This window comes from Macrotis lagotis, chromosome X, assembly GCF_037893015.1.
Source record: "Macrotis lagotis isolate mMagLag1 chromosome X, bilby.v1.9.chrom.fasta, whole genome shotgun sequence".
Taxonomy (NCBI): domain Eukaryota; kingdom Metazoa; phylum Chordata; class Mammalia; order Peramelemorphia; family Peramelidae; genus Macrotis; species Macrotis lagotis.
In genome coordinates this window covers 238,890,718-238,910,014 of record NC_133666.1, presented here as the reverse complement: position 1 = coordinate 238,910,014, position 19,297 = coordinate 238,890,718, and the positions used below count along the sequence as shown (strand labels likewise).

Sequence of the window (19,297 nt, the reverse complement as noted above, 5' to 3'; positions counted from 1 at the left end):
TGACAAATGGGGGTGGGGAATAGAGGAACAAGTCAATAAGCACCCAGAACAGTTCTTCACAGTAATTTGTCACTTAATGAGTGTTATTGATTCACTTTCTGTTGCATTCTATAAGGCACTGATAAGAGAGCTTGGGAGCCAGGGAAGGAGGAAAGCAATAAAGACAGTGTGGGAGGAAGAGGTGTGAGTAATTACTCCTACAAATGTCACCACATAGCATGTTTGGGACATAACAGCTCTGTTTTCCAGGACCAGAAAACTGCCTTAAAACTCTGCATAAGTGTGAGTTATTATTGCTATTACTGCTGTTATTGAAGATCTCAGGATATTAGAGACTAGATACTAGAGAACATTAATACTGTGTTCTCAGTGAAGTTCAAGCATAAACTCAAATTTATTTACCTTTTATTTCTCAGATCCCCTACTAAATGCCTACGTTTTCCAGTTTGGGGAATATCTCTCCTAGTTTCATAGACTTTTCAGATAAAATTAAGTAGAATGAGAAGCTAAGACATTGCACATTGGAAAGAAAATAACCTTGCTGAGCTAATATAATTTCAACCCTTCTTGGAAAAAAAAAGAACAATTCAGTGTCTAACTTTGGAATCTTTAACAGTTTTAATATAGAAATTCTAATTTTTTTGTATTTGGTGCATTATGGTTTTTGTTAGTTTAATCTAGATGATTAAATCTCTTATAGATCACGGATGTAATTTGAACTGTAGTTCAATTTCATTATTCTCCCCTATAAAGCAGAGATAGCATAGATCACATCCCATGTTTTGCAATTGAGCTGAAATGATGAACAAATTGGCAAAAATCCTTGGACTTTAAAATTTCCTTGTTAAATAGAATATTTAAGTTGGGGGAGTACTAATCTAGGAAATTTAGTCATTGCAAGAGTAATTTACTGCTCTGCAATTGAATAAATTTTGACACTAAAATTCTGCTTTAAAAAAAAACAAGACAGAAAAAAGCCACCTTTTCTTATAAAACAATACCTACTCTTTGTAAGTGTTAATATTGATTTGAATAAGTTTTCTGGCCACAGATTCCCATGCTTTATTTCTACTACATACCCAAGTGCCATATTTGTTAGGCAGTTGTGTTCTCTTGTTCTGTCTCTTCCTCACTTATTACTGCTGTTTTTTTCATTATAACTTTCTTGTCATACAAGATTATACAAGGTATAATCACAGAGATCCAAAATTTTTTTAAAAATGTTCTCCATTATAAAATTTACTCCTATAGGGATAGAACTTGTGATGTATCTGTTTACAAACATTTTATTACTGACTCATAGAATATGGCAGTGATTAAATTGAAATTATATTTCAAAAATCAGGGCATAGTTCTTAAATTTAGCTCTGGGTGTATTATCTTCAGTTTACTCATTCTTATCAGATTTAAATTTTTAAAGAGACTTTATTGTTTTACCCAAACCCCAGGCAGACCTGAAGAAGTGGAAACTTTGGTTGAACAGTAGTAGAGTTGTGATTGCTGAACCATTGAGGGGAAAACATCTAAGAATGACTGTTAATTAACCACATTGAATAGGGAAAGTAATTTTGGAGGCAGGATTCAAGAGGCTACAAAATTATGTAATAAATAAGTATTTGGAAGACCATCTTTTCTGTCATTCAAGACCCTGGCTGGGGATACTGATTATCAGCCCATGGGGTTTTGCACAAAAGGAATGCCAGCCAAAGTGAATAGGTGATTCACTTGATTTTGGAAAGGGAATAGCAAATTACATATGTGTGTGTGTGTGTGTGTGTGTGTGTATACATATATATATATTTATATTTATATATATATATGAAGAAACAATCAAAGTTTACAATGAGAAGTATATATAACTAATTTTGAGAAAAAATTAAATTAGCCATTTCTTTCTTAAAACAGGATACTTTGCATTTTTTGCTCATATAAAATTATAGTTTAGTTAGTAAATAGAGTTAATGAGTCTTAAAACACTTTGTATTTCTCTTAGGCAATTAACAGATTCTCCTTAGTCTTAGTAGTTTGTGGAAAAAATCACCATCTTTATATATTGCTTTATTAGAACATCTCCTGGGCTACCCATTCTCACAGCTATTTCCGGAACAACTATCCCCAAGTCCAAGGGATACATAGACTCAGTACCATCAGAGGATACAGTTACAAACAATTTAATGAAAGGCTGTAACAAATAAAGACACAAGAAAACATTCCTCCAAGTAAACTTTAGGCATATTATTCCTATAAATAAACCATCAGTAGAGAGAGTAATTACATAGGGAAACCATTCATGTAGCCAAGATATTTTTGTAGGGAAGCAGTTTATGCCTTCAATGCTTTAGGTTCATTGATGTCTTCTGGTGATACCCACTGCACTGTTATTATTTGAACTATTTATCATTGGCTACAGTATCTACAGGTAACTATTGGACATGTTATATCAACTTTTCTTAGATAATATCATGGTGACAGTATACATTGCTCCTTGTTATCAGCTTCTGTATGCATTTCTTTAGGGCCACCACCATCATTTCCTGGAGTATAATGGCTATAACATCTCTCTTATAAGGATAGGATGAGAGTTCTTTGTATAACAAAGAATCAGTAAAAATGGCCTTTACTAAGATAAAGTATTTTATTTGGGGTTCCTATGTTTGAGCACAGAGTGTCTGGGTTTTAGATAATTAGGGTTAAATATTTCCAAGATCTTTTCTGGCTTAGTCTGCAAATGCATTAGAGCCAAATCATACGTTAAGCTAAGGAAGCAAGGTCATTTTTCTCTGACTAATTTAAATTTCTGCTTTTATTGTCATAATTGTTTCTTTCTGTGCTATATTTTATCCAGTAAAAAGCTAGTCTATTTATGTTAAATTGTAATCTCTTGAGGGCAGGAACAGAATAATTTATTTCTTACTAGGCAATCAGTAAATGTTTATCAAATTATACTTGCTGAGTTATTGAGATATAAAGTAATGATGATTCATTTTATATTACATTAAGATAATTAAGCAAGTATGATTAGGTTGTGAATGCATGCCAAAAATGTTTTCAGGTGCAAAAGGTAACAAGCAAAATAAATGAGATTTCTTGGTTTTCTGTTACAAATGAAATGTTTGAAAACTCCATGTTTAGAACATTAATAAAACAGTATCTGAGTGACTAATAGTGTCTTTTCTCTCAAGTTATTCAGACATTCTGATTGAGAGAGAAGTGTTAATGCAGAAGTACATCCATCTAGTTCAGATCGTAGAGACAGAAAAAATTGCAGCTAACCAACTCCGACATCAGCTTGAGGATCAAGATACTGAAATTGAAAGGCTTAAATCAGAGGTATTTCCCGACTTGTCAATCAATCCCTTATTGTTTCCTCTTTTTTTTTTTTTGTAGTCAACTCCTCATTATCAGCCTGAGGATTGCCCACAAGATATGGTGAAATTCAGACCATGGCTTTTTCCTGCTACACAGGATGTTAGTGGGCTATAGCTATCTATATACTCTGAGTGCTAGCTAGTTTCAAAATTAGTATAAGCAAATTGTCAATGGTAAGGTAAATGTGCTTCAAAACACCAATATATCTGATAAATTTTGAAACCAAATAGAACTGACTTTTAGACTGTCTATTGGGTCTTTGTTTTGGGTTTCTTCCATCAGTGCAGATAATCAGGAGTTGACTATAGTTTTTTGTGGTTCTGTTTTACTCTATCTACCAAGAGCATTCTACTGGACTTTATGATTTCAGCCATAATACAAATGGATAATCAGGAAAGAATCTAATTAGGTTAATAATAAGATTAAAGGGATCTATTCCTTCCTGAATCTATTGAGTATAACTTTCTGCCCTTCATGTGGGCATGTGAGGCAATATATTGGTATTGTCCGTGCATCTTCTACCGAATGATTAAATAACAATGATTCTCCCCTTTGCTTGATAGCTAGAAGGCTCTGCAGAGGGTTATATGACATGTGAGTTTCTCACATTGTGAAGGCCTGGAAGGGATTTATAGTTTGGGGATGGAGAAGAGGTATATTTACATCTTACAAAACTGGGGTGAAATGACCCCAATCCAAGCTCTGTTTCTGTTACATTTCTATGCTGCATCCATGGTGACCTAGGAGGTCATCTCTCTAGGGATTCTGAAATGTATGAGAGAAGCTCCTCTCCTGGTCCTAACTGGTTCATGGTTGCTATCCCCATGGATTTACACAGATAATTGGGGTTCAGAAGTGTGCATTCATCAAACTAGCTGAACTGTTTCTGTTGAGAAATCTTCAATATTATGGTAGCTATTTTTCTGTTCTTTTCTTTCAGATCTTCTGTTAAAATACTCCCTTGCAAATTCTGTTCAGGGGTTTTACTTGCTGTGCTAAGTGTATTATCTTGGCTGTGCAGGGCAATGATGTATACTGATTCCAGCTGTGAAGTGTGATAGCTTCTGTTGTGATAAGTTATAGTCTGTGATCACCATGTCATTAGAGTTGATGCCATCTTGATTAAGCACCAAAATTCAATATAGTTTAAAAAAATAAACAACAAACCTGCATTTTAAAAGACTATATCTGGCACTATAATTTAAAGCAAAATTACTGTTTTCTTTCTTTGATGCAGTAAGCTTGAACAGATACTTGTCTGACAGTGAGAGAGGATGATATTTACATTATAAGATAAACTTGCTGCCAAACATTGTTACCCAGTATTTGTATATCCTGGTGTGTTTTCAGGATACTGTATTCTAGTATGGATTTTGATCTAACCCTCAAATTTCAAGTAGCAAGTACTTTTTGTGTAGTTAGATCAGGAGTGAGAAATCTTTTTCTGCCAAGGACCATTTAGATATTTATAACATCATTTGTGGGTTATATGAAACAATCAGCTTAAAAAATTCACCTGCTATATTTGGTCGAAGTTAATTAATTCACCCCTAAAATGCTCCTATATTTATTGAATTTCTAGTTTAACCTATGGTTATTGTGGCAGCACCAGATTAAATGATTTCCTGTGTCTTATACAGCCCGTGGCCTGAATATTCTCTGCCCCTGAGTTGGATAATCACTAGAATACATTTTCAAGTCCCATTTCTCCCCTTTATTTAGCACATAGTGAAAAGGCATCTACTTAAGTGATGATGGAAGCTTCTTTACAGCAGGTACATGAGTCATATCCATTCAATAAACATTAAACATCTACCAGGAGTAAGAGATTTCCCTAAGTACTTGAGATGCAAAGCATCATAAAAATGGGGAAAAAATACTGGCTTAGGAATTAGAGAACCTGGTTCTACTACTGCCTGTGTGCACTTGATTGGAAAAATCATTTCACATCCCTGGGCCTCAGTTTCCTCATCTGTACAATGAGGGGGTGGGACTAGATGACTTTTGAGTTCTTTTCCAGCTCTGCTTCTATGATCCTATAGTAGCACCAAATTTTCTTTTTTTCCTCCAGCATCTAGCACAGTACCTTGCATATACTAGATGCATAATAAACATGTTCAGTTGAATTTAATTAAAATAGCTATTAGACCATTTGATAGCCTATAAGAACTGCTGGTGTCTAAATTGAAGTTTATTAGTAAGTCCACATGGGACCCAAATGCATCTGACCTTGAGCTTCATATTAATATATTTTGTTTTGTTTTGAAGCCTATCTGAGGGAACCTAACTGGGTGTTTTCATATAGCATGCCATTTCTCTGATAAACACAAGAGAGAACTAAGTTGGAGATTTTCATGGGTGATCCTTATCTGGCCATAGAATCAGGCTGGAGTCCAGAGAAGAACTACAACTCATTGGCTGATTGGAAATATTGTGAAGACATTGGAGTGATACTGCAGCCACATATAAGAATTAGCTTTCTCACTCCCAAATGGAATCAATTGAGTCCTATATGACCTATAAACTTTTGATTATCATTAGTTCAGTCTTTGTTATTTTTGTGACCCAACACATACACACTTCCACTTCCCTTAATTAAGCCACATATAGTCCTGGGTGAAATTCATGCTTGTGACAGACTTATAGATGAAATATCATCCCTGGCATGTATGAGTGCTCTGTCCTGCTCTATGTAAGGGGAGATAATCCTTTGTTAGTGGGGTAGAAGTAAATATTCTAAGATGTTGTTTTTGTTTGATTCTTAGATTATTGCGCTTAATAAAACCAAGGAACGAATGCGGCCATATCAGGGCCACCCAGAGGATGAAGATCCAGACATCAAAAAGATTAAAAAGGTAGGTGCTTGGAACTTTGAAACCTGAAAGAGGCAATACCAGTGAGTCAATGTGACATAGAAATATTCTTCTCCTCACCCACGGATCATAGAGGAAGGCTGTAGAGCTGGAAAGAATATCTGAGACCATCAATCCTTTCTTTGTAGAAGTAGGTCCAGAGAATTTGTTATATAGGTACTATGTTAAGAGTTGGAATTCTAACTCAGGCCTCATAGCTCTGGTTAACTGTGTTGTACTGTAGCTGCTTCTTACTTTTCTTCAAATAGAGCATAACCAGTATGTTCCATGGGTAAATGCCAGCTTTACCCTTTAGATAACTTAAGATAGTGCTTCCACTGTGGAGACACTCCAACTTGATAATTAGAATCTGCCAGCTTCCAGTAATTCCCTCTCTTGAGATACTCAGGGAGTGATGCCAAAACCTATAATGAAAGAATAATCCTATTGGGGTAACTAAAATAATATTAAGTTCTAAAATCATAGAATATTAGAGCTGGAAAAGATCTTAAAAATCATCTGGTATCCTCCAGCCTCATTTTGCACATGAGGAAACTGAACTCCAGAAAATCATTCAAAGTCACACAGGTAGTGAGTGATACAGTTAGGACAAAAACAAAGATGTCCTAATTCCAAGTCCACAGCACTTTTCTGTTGCATAATAGTGCTTTCTTTATTTTGCCAATTTTATCCTTCTCCCTGATTTTAATGTTTTGTGAAATTATTTTTTAAAGCTTTTGCCTATTATACTTATTTTGGGAATATTTAGTAGTTTTTCCTCAAGTTTTAGCATATGGGAATAGCAATGTTGGCTCTAATAGGGATAGACCTTGAATGTGGGTTTTACAGTACATATCCAGAGAGACAGTCTTTGAATCTTTTTATCCTCCTGTTGCCTGAAATCCTAGAAAGTTAGAACCAGATTTCACCAGTCATACCATAATTTGTGTTTTGTAATTACATTACCCTAGTTTTATGTTACCTGATTTAAACTATCCTGTTTAATAAGAGGACTTTATGTCCAAGCATTGTGGCATCCTGGGGAAGTTGTGACTGGCAGATCACTTGAACTTAGGAGTTCTGAGCTACAGTAGACTAAAGTTAATTGGGTGGGTGTCTATACTAAGTCCAACACCCAAAGCTCCCAGATTCTGGGAGCAATAGAAATAAAACTTGCCTTGGGGGTGGGGAATGGATGGACTCAGGTAATAAAGGGAGCAATTCAAAGCTCCCATGCCCATTATCAGTGGGTTCAGTCCCATGAGTGACCACTGCGCTTCAACTTGGGTGAAATAAGAAGATTCATTTTCTCTTCCCAAACAAAAGGGGACTTAGGCTTCTTTACTAATTTTTGTGTTCAAATGTACGTAACCTCAAACTACAGTATAAATCCTTCTTAGCTATCATTCAATAGCATTTCAGTCAGTAAGAAGTAATGTATACTGAAATCTATATGTTCAACACCCTCTGGATAGCTCTAAAGAAAGATTATTAATAAGGACTGCTTGAGACAATTACTTTAACATTGGTCCCTCTTTGTACATTTGAGCCATAGTGGACAGCTTGCTTTTTGTTACATAACATGCCATCTCCCATGTAGATATTTTCAGTGACTGTCCCTTTTGCCTGGGGCGCTCTTCCTCTTCTTCACCTCTTGGAACCCCAGCCCCTATTTCTTTTAATGCTCAGCTCACAGTCAGTCTTCTACATAAAGCCTATTCTGATCCCCACAGTTAGTAACTAGTGCCTTCCCTTCTAAAGCTACCTTGTGTTATATACGTATATATGTGTGTGTGCATATGTATACATACAGCTATATGCATATATTTTTTCTTTATATACTTATATTTTATATATGTACCTTGTTTCTACAATTAAAATGCAGGCCCCTTGAAGGAGTCTTCACTTTGGTCTTTGTGTCCCTAGCACTTAATACTATGTAGGTGCTCAAATTTTTCTATTATTGAATAGGCTAAAGATATATTTTATAGACTCAATTTTTCAATATACTTTATTCCAAAAATTTTCCTATATGTTATTTTTCAAAATCTAAATGCATTTTCCCATAGGAATTATAAAAGTTCACTTCTTAGGTTAGCAGTCAAAAAATTAATACATGTAGAATATAAAATGCATCTGAAACATAATAATATATACATATAGAATATAAGATGTATCTGAAATATAATAATATATGATATTTACCACAAAGAATGAAATGTGTCATATTTTAAAAACATGAAGACTTCTTATTGATTTGAGTTCTTTTGAAGTTACTATCTACATTCTTCAAAATCAAGATCAAAATTTGTATTGAAAATCAAGAATTATAATAAAAAGGGTATACACATGTTAACAACTTAACTGAAATAAACAAGAGAACATAAAAAACGAAAAATGGATAGCAAAAAAAATTGACACCAAGTATAATAGTTTTATTCAGACATTTTAATCCATGTAAATTAATTGTCATAATAAGGAGGCTAAATGACCATAGAGAGTGCTTTTATTCAGCAAGCATCTGACCTACTTGCTAAATAGAAAGTAATGATTGCCAAAGGCAACAGATTATAAACTTGCTTATAGAATCTTATGAAGAATGATGGTGGATGATTGTAAACAATATTTTCTTCCAAAGCAGAAAGATCTAGGGGAGGGTAAAGCTAATTTAAAGAAAATTGTACAAGATATCCAATTAAGTAAAGTCATTCCAAGGGCATTCAAGAATGAAAATGGAAGGAAGATTACAAAGAAGAAAAATGGGAAAGATTTGCAAAAATCATTTTTGCAACTATTTTCTCCATCAAGAACCAACACATCATCATAGTCTTGTAGGTATTCATATAGAAGGAAGAAATGTCACTAAAAAGAACGAAGATAGGAAAAGTTGCTATCTTGGACCAAGTGTATAGAAAGGCTATCCATGCTGGATCATGAGGGCATTGAAGAAGCAACGTACAATATCTCAAAGAGGAGAAGAGACTCTGTGTGTGTTTGTGTGTGTGGAGAACTTCAGACATTATGAATGCTGAGAAAGGTGACTGAAATAACCTCAATTATTACCCTGATCTTTAAACACAAATTGAGGGCATTATTAATGAGAATGTTAGTAGGGAGCAAGCAGACTTTTTTTGTCTTTTGTTTTTAGTTTTTGCAAGGCAATGGGGTTAAGTGGCTTGCCCAAGGTCACACAGCTAGGTAATTATTAAGTGTCTGAGGCTGGATTTGTACTCAGGTCCTCCTGACTCCAGGGCGGGTGCTCTATCCACTGCACCCCCTAGCCACCCTGAGAAATCATATCCTTAAGGAAGAAAAATGAAGTATAAGAGATATCAAAATTACATAATAATGTTTTTTTCCCTAAATTGAAGGTAAGTCCTCTGTCTTTGTTCAAACTCCACAATTCTTTCTCTGGATATAGATGGTATTCTCCATTGCAGATGGCCCCGAATTGTCCCTGATTGTTTCACTGATGGAATGATCAAGTCCATCAAGGTTGATCATCACCCCCATGTTGCTGTTAGGGTGCATAGTGTTTATCTGGTTCTGCTCATCTCACTCAGTATCAGTTCATGCAAATCTTTCTATGCTTCCCTGAATTGCCATCATCCCTCCTGGTTTCTAATAGAACAGTACTGCAGTTTATTAAGCCATTCCCCAATTGAATGACATTCACTTAGTTTCTAATTCTTTGCCACCACAAATAGGGCTGCTATTAATATTTTTGTACAAGTGATGTTTTTACCCTTTTTCACCATCTCTTCAGGGTACAGACCCAGTAGTGGTATTGCTGGATGAAAGGGTCTGCACATTTTTGTTACCCTTTGGGCATAGTTCCAAATTTCTTTCCAGAAAGATTGGGTGAGTTCACAGTTCCACCAACAATGTATTAGTGTCCCAGATTTCCCATATCCCTTCCAACATTGATCATTGTCCTTTCTGGTCACATTGGCCAGTCTGAAAGGTGTGAGATGATACCTCAGAGATACTTTAATTTGCATTTCTCTGATAAGTAATGATTTAGAGCAATTTTTCATATGATTATGGATTGCCTTGCTTTCCTCAACTGTAAATTGCCTTTGCACATCCTTTGACCATTTGTCAATTGGGAAATGGCTGAACAAGCAGACTTTTACAAGTAGTATTCATGGACCTATTTTTTCATCTTATTATAAAGTAAAGATAAGATATAAGATTCTATTGTGCTTATTTCTTATGATTATAAAAAAGTACTTGATTTGGTAGAACAGAATATTGTAATACAGACTCTTTTCCAACAAGGTTTCTTGGACCCATACATGAAAACCATTCCTTGAAACATGTAATGGTAGAAATAACCCTATTAAACAACCCTTTGATTATACACATCAAATGAGGCATGAAATAGGGAAGATATGTGTTTGTCAAAGGTATTTATCATTTTAATAAGATTCAGAATAGAATATGAGTGGAAGAGGGATTTTCTGTGTATGGTGAAGTCCTTCTGGTGTTTTTGTTTGCCTATGATATCAATTACTGATTGCATCAGACCTAGAATCTTCTGAAGAGATTGGTAATGATTCAATTTGTTCCATTATAGACTTCTAGATTTAGCACTGAAAGGGAAAAGTCATTTAGTCCAATCCTTGAGTTTTACATATGAGGAAACTGAAGATCAAAGGGAGTTTGTCCAAAAACATACAGATAGTTAATGACAGAGGCAGGATTTGATCCCAGGTTTTCAGATTCCAAAGCGATTACTTTTTCCATTCAATCATATTGTGGATAAAGAATATCTGTTGCCAAGATTTTAACATGTATTTGGATGGGTGTCCTTTTGATTTTCCATCAGGATATATACTTAGGACATATAGTATGGATGGGCAGCTAGTTGGGGCCCAAAATTGAAGAGAGTGGTCTAGATTCCTTTGAGTAAAGTCTTTACTAACCTTAAAATTCCCTCAAGAAAAAGGGATCATTTTAATTTTAATATTAACCTTCTACTTCTGTTGCTCTTTGATAATAAGACATGGATTATGATTGTCTTCAAAGATTTCCAAAGGATTATCACATTGAAGACAATGGAGAGGTAGCACAGTGGATGTGAGTAGATTGCAACCAATGAGGTTCTCTGAAGAGCAGAAGTAAAAGACATTATCAAGAAATTAATTGTATGAAAGGAAGAGAAAGTTGGTTGGTCATACAGCAAGAGGAGATGACAGGTGCATTTCTACATTAAGTGGACTCTGTTAGGGAATTTATGGGAAGAAATGTCTAAGAGGGAATTCCAGAAGCAATAAAATTATAAATTAGAACATTTGCGAGACAGTGTAACTACCATGTGCACCAACATTTCTGTGGGAAAATATAGCTAGAGTTGTACCTTGAAATATATGGCCATCTGTTTTGCTCTCCTTTCCCCTATCTTATCCATTTCCATTTCAATAAAATTATAGACTCCTCCTCCTCACTTTTCCTACTGGCAGGGAGTTATAGGATATAGATGGCAAACTATAATTATGTACTAGAACAAGGATCCCAGCAGGAAAGAATTGAGGAGTGGAAGAAGATGAAAGGATAAGGAAGTGTCCAGTCTTCTTGTCAATATAAAACCAACAGGGATGTTTTTCAATTCTTTATGCTATTGATGAATTGAAGTATATTTAGAATCTTGGAATTTGAAATTGGAAGACACCTTAGTGGCTTTCTGGTCTGACCCATACTTGAAAGAAATCCCTACTAGAACAGAATATTTTAGGAATAAAAATGGAAAAGCAGCACCATTTTATGCTAAAAATGTATTTTTTGTAATTTGATTCATATTAATTTTGATCCTATTCTAATATTTTCTTTAAAAACAAGAAAATTGAGCTATTTGCCAGATATTAATATACTGTTTGCTATGCCCCAAAGGCAGGAACTGGTCCATGTGAAAATAGGCTGGCAAATTTATGTTTTATCTGTGAGCACTTCCCCAAGCACATTAAGAAAAAATTCTAGGATTGAAAACACAAAACTAATATTAAAATGAGAAATAGCTAAGTAGGGCAATGAACAGAGAGTTGGACTTGGAGCCAGGAAGACCTGAGTTCAAATCCCTCTATGAACCTGAGTAAGTCTTGTAAGCTTTCTCAGCCACAGTTGCCTGATTTGTAAAATAGGGACAATAGTAGTGCCCACCCCTTGGGTTCTTATGAGGATCCAATGAGATAATATAAGTCATATGCTTTGAAACCTTAAAACATTCTGTAAATTCCACCTAGTATAATTTAAATCTTTAAAATTTTTGCCTTTTAATTTTTTGACAATTCATATTAACTCATTAAAAGACTTTTTTTTCATAATTTTATTTTGAACGAAATAAAACTTGTAAAATTGAGTTTGTTACTCATTCAGGTCCAAATCCAACTTGTCTCTGCAGTTAGATTGTTTCAGTTTATCAGAATGAATATGAGTTGCAAATGAGTTTGTATCTGCTTTAAAAGATGTGTCCAAGCTCATGTAAATTATGCTTAAAATTTGATATTTATAGTTAGAAAAATTCCATTAGAATCTGTGCACACATCATTCAAAATTTCCAGTATAATGCTTTTTATTTTTTAAAAAATTAGTACTGACTTTTTTTGAGGTATGATGATTTCATTGCATATGTGAAAATTGACAGCATAGGGCTAAAACCTTTATATAAATAAAAGTATTATAGTAGAGTAAAAGAGGGAATTAGTTTAAATAAGAAAATATTGTCATGTAGACAAAATGAGAAAAAACAGAAAATATAAGAATGTGTTAAACAGTGATGCTAGGAAAAAAAGATTTGGTGGCAGTGAGATGTTTTCATTTAAATCTATATTTTCAGCACAATAAAACTATTACTTAGTTACACCATAAATCTGATTACAGAATTTGTTAGACCTAGAAATGAAACTTAATAAATCATATTGCATAATTCAGTCATAGAAATTTGTGACCCAGCTATGTAAACTATCTTGCCCAAGGGTTCCTAATGACAGCTAAGCCCAGGTCATTAGAATTCAGAATTCTTTGCCATATATGACTTTGTCTAGTGAATTGAGGTTAGTATTAAAATATCACTGTAGTCATATGGTATTTTTCCAAAATTGACCTCCTGTGTTAATGATTTTAAGGGAGGAAAATCTCTATTCACTGATGATTAAAGATTATATTAAAGGATTCACATGTAACTAGGAAGGTAGTATAGTCTCCTATGTAGCTTAACAATAAAGCCTTTTATACTCTATCGTTGATATTTTAATAGATAGGAAACAAGAATGACTCAAAGAAGATTGTACAATGAAAGTGGATATCAAAACAAGTTAATAAAAACTGTCACTTAGCACTTTGAAGTTTACAAGATCCTCTATATAACTTTGTCCTTGCAACAGTTGAATGAGGTACTACAGGCATTATTATTCCTGTTTAACAAATGAGGAAACTAAGGTTGCAGAGGTTAGGTTACTTGCCCAGGGTCATTTAGCTGATGTCTAAAGCAGTAAACAAATCTAGTTCTCCCTTACTACAAGTCTAGAGGTCTTCCTTCTACACCACCCTGCCTCCAGGAAAGATTAATTGTAGGGAGACATTAGAAACACTGTCATATGAAAGGGATTTAAGAGATCAGTCTAATAATTTAATTTTTCAAAGGAGGAAACTCAGCTTCAATGAAGTTAAGTGATTTGTTTGAAGGTCTCATAGTTTTTTCACACTAATATCCAAGATTAAAAAAAACCCCTCAACTTCCTGACTAGTATTTTATCTACTAAATCAGTGTAACAAGGCAGTTTTTATGATATACTCTGTCATCACCTAGCATGTATGTGGTTGGAAGCTTTTTGTTAATTCTCTTATGTCTAGGTCTCTGTCTCTCTCTAACCCCCCCCCCCCTCCTTCCCTCCCTCTCTGTTTCAGTCTCTATTTCCCTCTGTCTCTGTTTCTTTCTTTTTCTTTCTCTATCTGTCTCTATATCTTTCTCTCTCTATGATTGTAATTTCATCAGTAGATTGATCTCTTAGTTTGGAAATTCCTGCCACCCATGCAGACTAGCAGCTCATTTAACATAATCTTTATATGATTGTCTCTGGCATTGAAACATGAAGTGACTTGCCCCTAAGTCACTTAAGTAGTATATATGAGAAGCAAGACTTGGAACCCTCTTTACTACTAAACCTCTCACCATGTAGATATAGGTGGGTGTAGTATATAAAAATGTCTTAATCCCTAGTGATTTATCCTTGTGTTAAAAAGTTCAGAAATAAATGTTTACTGGTCTTTCAAACAAAACAGGCATAGGAAATCCCAGGGTTTCATGGGGAATGAAAGAATTTCCATATTTTAAAACATTTTTTCATGCAACACAAATTACTGCCTTGCTATTAACTCATTTAGATTTCTCTTTGACTATTGTCTTTAGGTTCAGAGCTTCATGCGAGGATGGTTATGTCGGAGAAAATGGAAAACCATCGTTCAGGATTATATATGTTCTCCTCATGCTGAAAGTATGAGAAAGAGAAATCAGATTGTTTTCAACATGGTTGAGGCTGAGTCAGAGTATGTGCATCAGTTGTATGTTCTTGTTAACTGTTTTCTTCGCCCTTTAAGAATGGCTGCAAGCTCAAAGAAACCTCCAATTACTCATGATGATGTCAGCAGCATTTTCCTCAATAGGTAAGGTTTGAGATTATTTGGTTCACTTGATTATGTGAATGCTAAAAAAAAATAATAGCTACCAGCCCAATAGCCTGTTTTTAAGACTTTTTTTTTCCTTAGAAGACTAGATTCTTAAGTTCCTGTGGCCTGTTATTTTTCTTTAAGATGTTAAAAGTGAATTCCATAATCATTGCTCATGCATTTTTCTCCTTCATCATTTTCTCACATGGTTTCTGGGTACTTTTAATCATCTTCACAATTTGACAATTTTAATCACCTTCATAATTCAGTTTGCTTTTATTCTTGGAGGGATCTGATCATTACTTTTTCTTAAATTATATATACAAAAGAATATAACACATGTAGACTGATGTTCACTCATATTCCTCAGGATTTCCCCAGATTTCATGGCAAAATCTCCACTTAAAGAAAACAACTGGCAATCACAATAATCATTTGATATCTGTTGGAGGAAAAATTTAAGCAAGACCAGGCACTGACCTTCATAGTGATGACAGTCAAAAAGACTAATCCTTATTTGTCTTTATTTTTTCCTGGGACTTTTTAAAAGTTAGAATTTCAGTCCTACTCTGGAGACTCTCACTTCTCACACTTGATTTGTTTTGCTTTCCTCCCTTTCTGTGAGACTCAAATTCCTCTTGCCTGATATGCACAGGGAAGAAGCGAAGTATACTCTATGCAGAGATTGGGAGGTAGCATAAATGGGGGAAGATGAAGGATGCCAAGAATCCTTTACAGGCTTTTCTTGCCTGGGAGGCTGCAATTTGGAGAACATTGATTGAAATTAAGGACCAGGACTATTGGCCACTACTCCCCACTGCTGATGCTATCAAAACCTGTACTGCTGTAGGTTTCTGTTGTCTCCAGGGATTTGTTTAAATTGAATTGCCTTATTTCAAGTTTGAAAGGCCAAGCTCAGAACATTGTTTAAATTCACAGTCTAGACATGGTACACCTACATCAGAAAGGTATTGCTAAAGGCAATTTGTGAGTTAGGTCATGCTTCAATCTACTTTTCCCCCAGAATCTGACCTCTCAGTAGAGATTTGAAGGAATACTTTCAAACTTAGAGTTTGTGTGTGCTTGTTGTTTTTAAAACAAATCTGTCTTTCTAAGTTGTCTTTGAAATTAACATCTTAGGTAGGCTAATTATTTGGGATTTCCACACAATATTATCTCACTTTTAAAATTATTCCCATCCTGATGATTACGTATTACATTGAGAAAGTAAAATAAAGGCTATATTTTGTTATAACAAATGCTGATACAGATTGAATATAATAAAAAATTTGCCAGGCTCTAGTCTATCACATTAGTATTAGTACCAATAAAGTAGGTAGTTGATAAATGTTTAACAACCATATCTCTGAGGGGAAAAAATGTACCCACAACACTCTTTTAGGTTTAATCATATGATTAATAGTTTCTCTATCACTTAAATCTATAGACAGTATTGGCCAATTTCTGAAGTGTAAAAGATGATACTAAAATTTTAATGAATGATTTGCAAGTCAGTTCAAGTTGACTCTAATATATCCATGAGTAGTTCCATTATGCAAAAATTCTGGAAAGAGCAATAACTTTAGACATTCCTCAGTGTTGCTTATAATGAGATTTGGGCTGTTACTGATCAAGTTATTCACTGAGAAAGAGATCCCAGTTTTCAAAAGGAATTCTAGAATAGTTAACTTTTTGAACCCAGTGTAGCTCAACCAAAGAGTACTCCTGTACAATTTTTGCTGTTGTCATTCAGTCTTGTCCAGTTTTTCATGATACCACTTGGAGTTTTCTTGACAAAGATACTGGAATTATTTGCCATTTCCTTCTTCGGCTCATTGAGGAAACTAAGATTAAAGAGACTTTCCCAGGGTCACACAGCTTGTAAGTGTCTGAGACCTGATTTGAACTTAAAAAGAGTCGTCTCCTTGACTCAAGATCCACTGGAGTACCTCACTATCCCAATGATGGGAAAATGAATCTGCTAAACTTAGTAAACTCTTTAAAGAGTACAAATTTGTTCTTTGGTCTTTATTTTCTTTCTCTTTATCCCTCACAGGATATATTTTTAATGTCTCTTTTGGGTTGTCCAATGCTGATTAGAGTTCCTTTAAATTCTCTGCTATAGGCTATTTTATCCTAGTTATGGCTCGTTCCTGCTTGAGCAGGAGACCCATTTTGTATTATATATATGTAGAATTAGACTCTAAGTGAGAAAAAAGAACATTCTTTTTTAATTTTCTAATTATTATTTGCAGTAGTCCAATACTAAACTCTAACAATAAACAATGTGTAGATGTCTTGTATTCCCAATTAAAAAAAGAGGATGTAAGAGTATATCAAAACTTAAAAAGCTTGTCTAAGCATTTCTTCCCATCACCCAATTTAAGAAACCCTGCTCATCTTTCTTTTATGTTTTTGAGGTACCATTTTAATGGAGGCTTTTATGAACCTTTAAGGTCTGTGATAGGGAGCAATAGAGTCAGCTCAGGGCATGCTGATTTGGAAGTCCTAAGCTGCCAACCAAATAATTCAAAAATAAACTTTCTATAATAAACTTTCTGCAAATCACACATTTTACCTCTTCCATTGTTTTAACAGTGAAACAATCATGTTCCTTCATGAAATATTTCATCAAGGATTAAAGGCAAGGATTGCTAATTGGCCTACTTTAATTTTAGGTAAGTGTTTACAGTTTTCTATTTTCTATATTAGTAAGATTTATTTTTTAAAAAGAAATAAATCTCTGTCTACTTAAAGTACCACTCTGATGACTCACTGTGGTATAGACTTTGTCAGTCAAATTGAAGAACGAAACTCTGGCAGGGTCAACCAAGATAGAAAGAATATATACTTCAGATTATACATCTCCTGTCTGAGGACCACCCCAAGCAAAACTGGAAAAGCTTATTTCCTGATCCACCTGGAGGGTTACCTGCTGGGTTATTATTTCTTTTGGTCTTCACAGTTCATAGGATCAAGGGTCATAGAGATAACTAGGGATAGATACACATGAACTAAGTTGTAGAGCCAGGATATATGAACATTATCTAGTAAATGGGTCAAGAGGGCTGGAGAGTGAAGGGAGCAACCTTATTGCTGATTTAAAGTACTGAAGGTTTCTTATACACCTTCAATATACAGTGGTATTTTTGTCCTTCTGTTCAATTTATCACACGCTTATTCAGTATGTACAGTACAATTCCTTCTCAAGGGATGGAAGATAAATCCAACCTGGTCCACTCTGAAGGAGCTTAATGGAAGTGAGGGAGAGGACGCGTACACAAATAATTGATAATAGGGGAGAATGAAGTCAGTCAGCCAATAAACATTTATTAAATGCCTATATAGGGAGAGGTTACTTTCCTCTGAGAGAGTCAGGAGAGGCTTTGTGGTTAAAATGTGGATGAATAAAATCTGAGTTGGACCTTGGAGGAAAGATCATAGAAATCTTAAGAGGAAAAGGACATTAGAGGCCATCCAGTCATCCCCTCAATTTACACATAGAGATGCTGAGAATCAGAAAGGTTGAATGACTTCCCCAGGGTGACCCAGGTGACAGGTAAATAGCTAAGAAAAGATTTGAACCTAGTCTTCTGATTCCAGATCCAAAGTTCTTTTGGATTATACTTTCCATTTAGTTTGTACCTCTATTACTCTTCCCCAGGGAAAGGACTTTAACAAATGAGGTGGTGAAAGAGTCCATTTGAAGCAGGGGAAATAGAGGACTGTGAGAACAAAGGTAGAAAGGAAAGGACTAGACAAGACTGAAAAAATGAAGTGTAATCCAGTTTGGAGGACGGTGTATATGAAGGGGAATATATATATAGCAGGTAGGTTGAGCCTTATTGTGGAGGAGCAAATAAAGTTAACAGGCATCTATTTAGTTCTTACTGTATTCCAGACACCATGCTATCTGCTGTTGGGAATGCAAGTATAAGCTTCAAAAAAAAGACAGCTCTGCATACAAGGAGCTTACATTAAGGAGCTTACATTCTAAGTAGGGAGAGATGATAAATAAAAAGAAGCTAAACAGTGGAGAAAGTACAGAATCAAAAGTGGAAGGAAGACATGATTGGCCTGGCTAATTTCCAGTTTTCTAGCAAATTTCAATATAAGGAATTGCATTTTGTAGCATATTATTCTTTTGTAATATATGTAGTATATTAGGAAGATTATTTGGGCAGTTCAGAATGGGGTAGCTATTCAGTTATCTTCAGTTATGATGTCATAGGTGTTGGGTTCTCTGTCTATGCAACTTTTTACAGTTAGTCCCCCTCTCCCATATGGGAGACTGAATGAGAATCAGTGCACTGTATAAGGTCAGGAAACTGAGGGTCTTGGCAGTTGGTTAGTCAGTGTGCTGAGAGAATTAGGGCCGAGAAAATCAAGGCAAAGAAAATGCCCTTAGGATT

At 34.9% G+C, this 19,297-nt stretch overlaps 1 protein-coding gene across 8 annotated transcripts in view; it reads left to right on the top strand.

Annotated features, from left to right (window-relative positions):
* The window catches only part of RASGRF2 (Ras protein specific guanine nucleotide releasing factor 2), a 320,212-nt gene that overhangs the window by 104,825 nt on the left and 196,090 nt on the right, over positions 1-19,297 (top strand). For 7 of the 8 annotated variants that reach the window (XM_074202754.1, XM_074202753.1, XM_074202752.1 and 4 more), the window contains exons 3-6: positions 3,183-3,330; positions 6,135-6,224; positions 14,629-14,882; positions 17,484-17,563. In XM_074202754.1, the coding sequence (XP_074058855.1) occupies positions 3,183-3,330; positions 6,135-6,224; positions 14,629-14,882; positions 17,484-17,563 (572 nt within the window). The remainder of the gene's footprint in view (positions 1-3,182; positions 3,331-6,134; positions 6,225-14,628; positions 14,883-17,483; positions 17,564-19,297) is intronic. The other variant, XM_074202755.1, reaches the window with a different exon arrangement.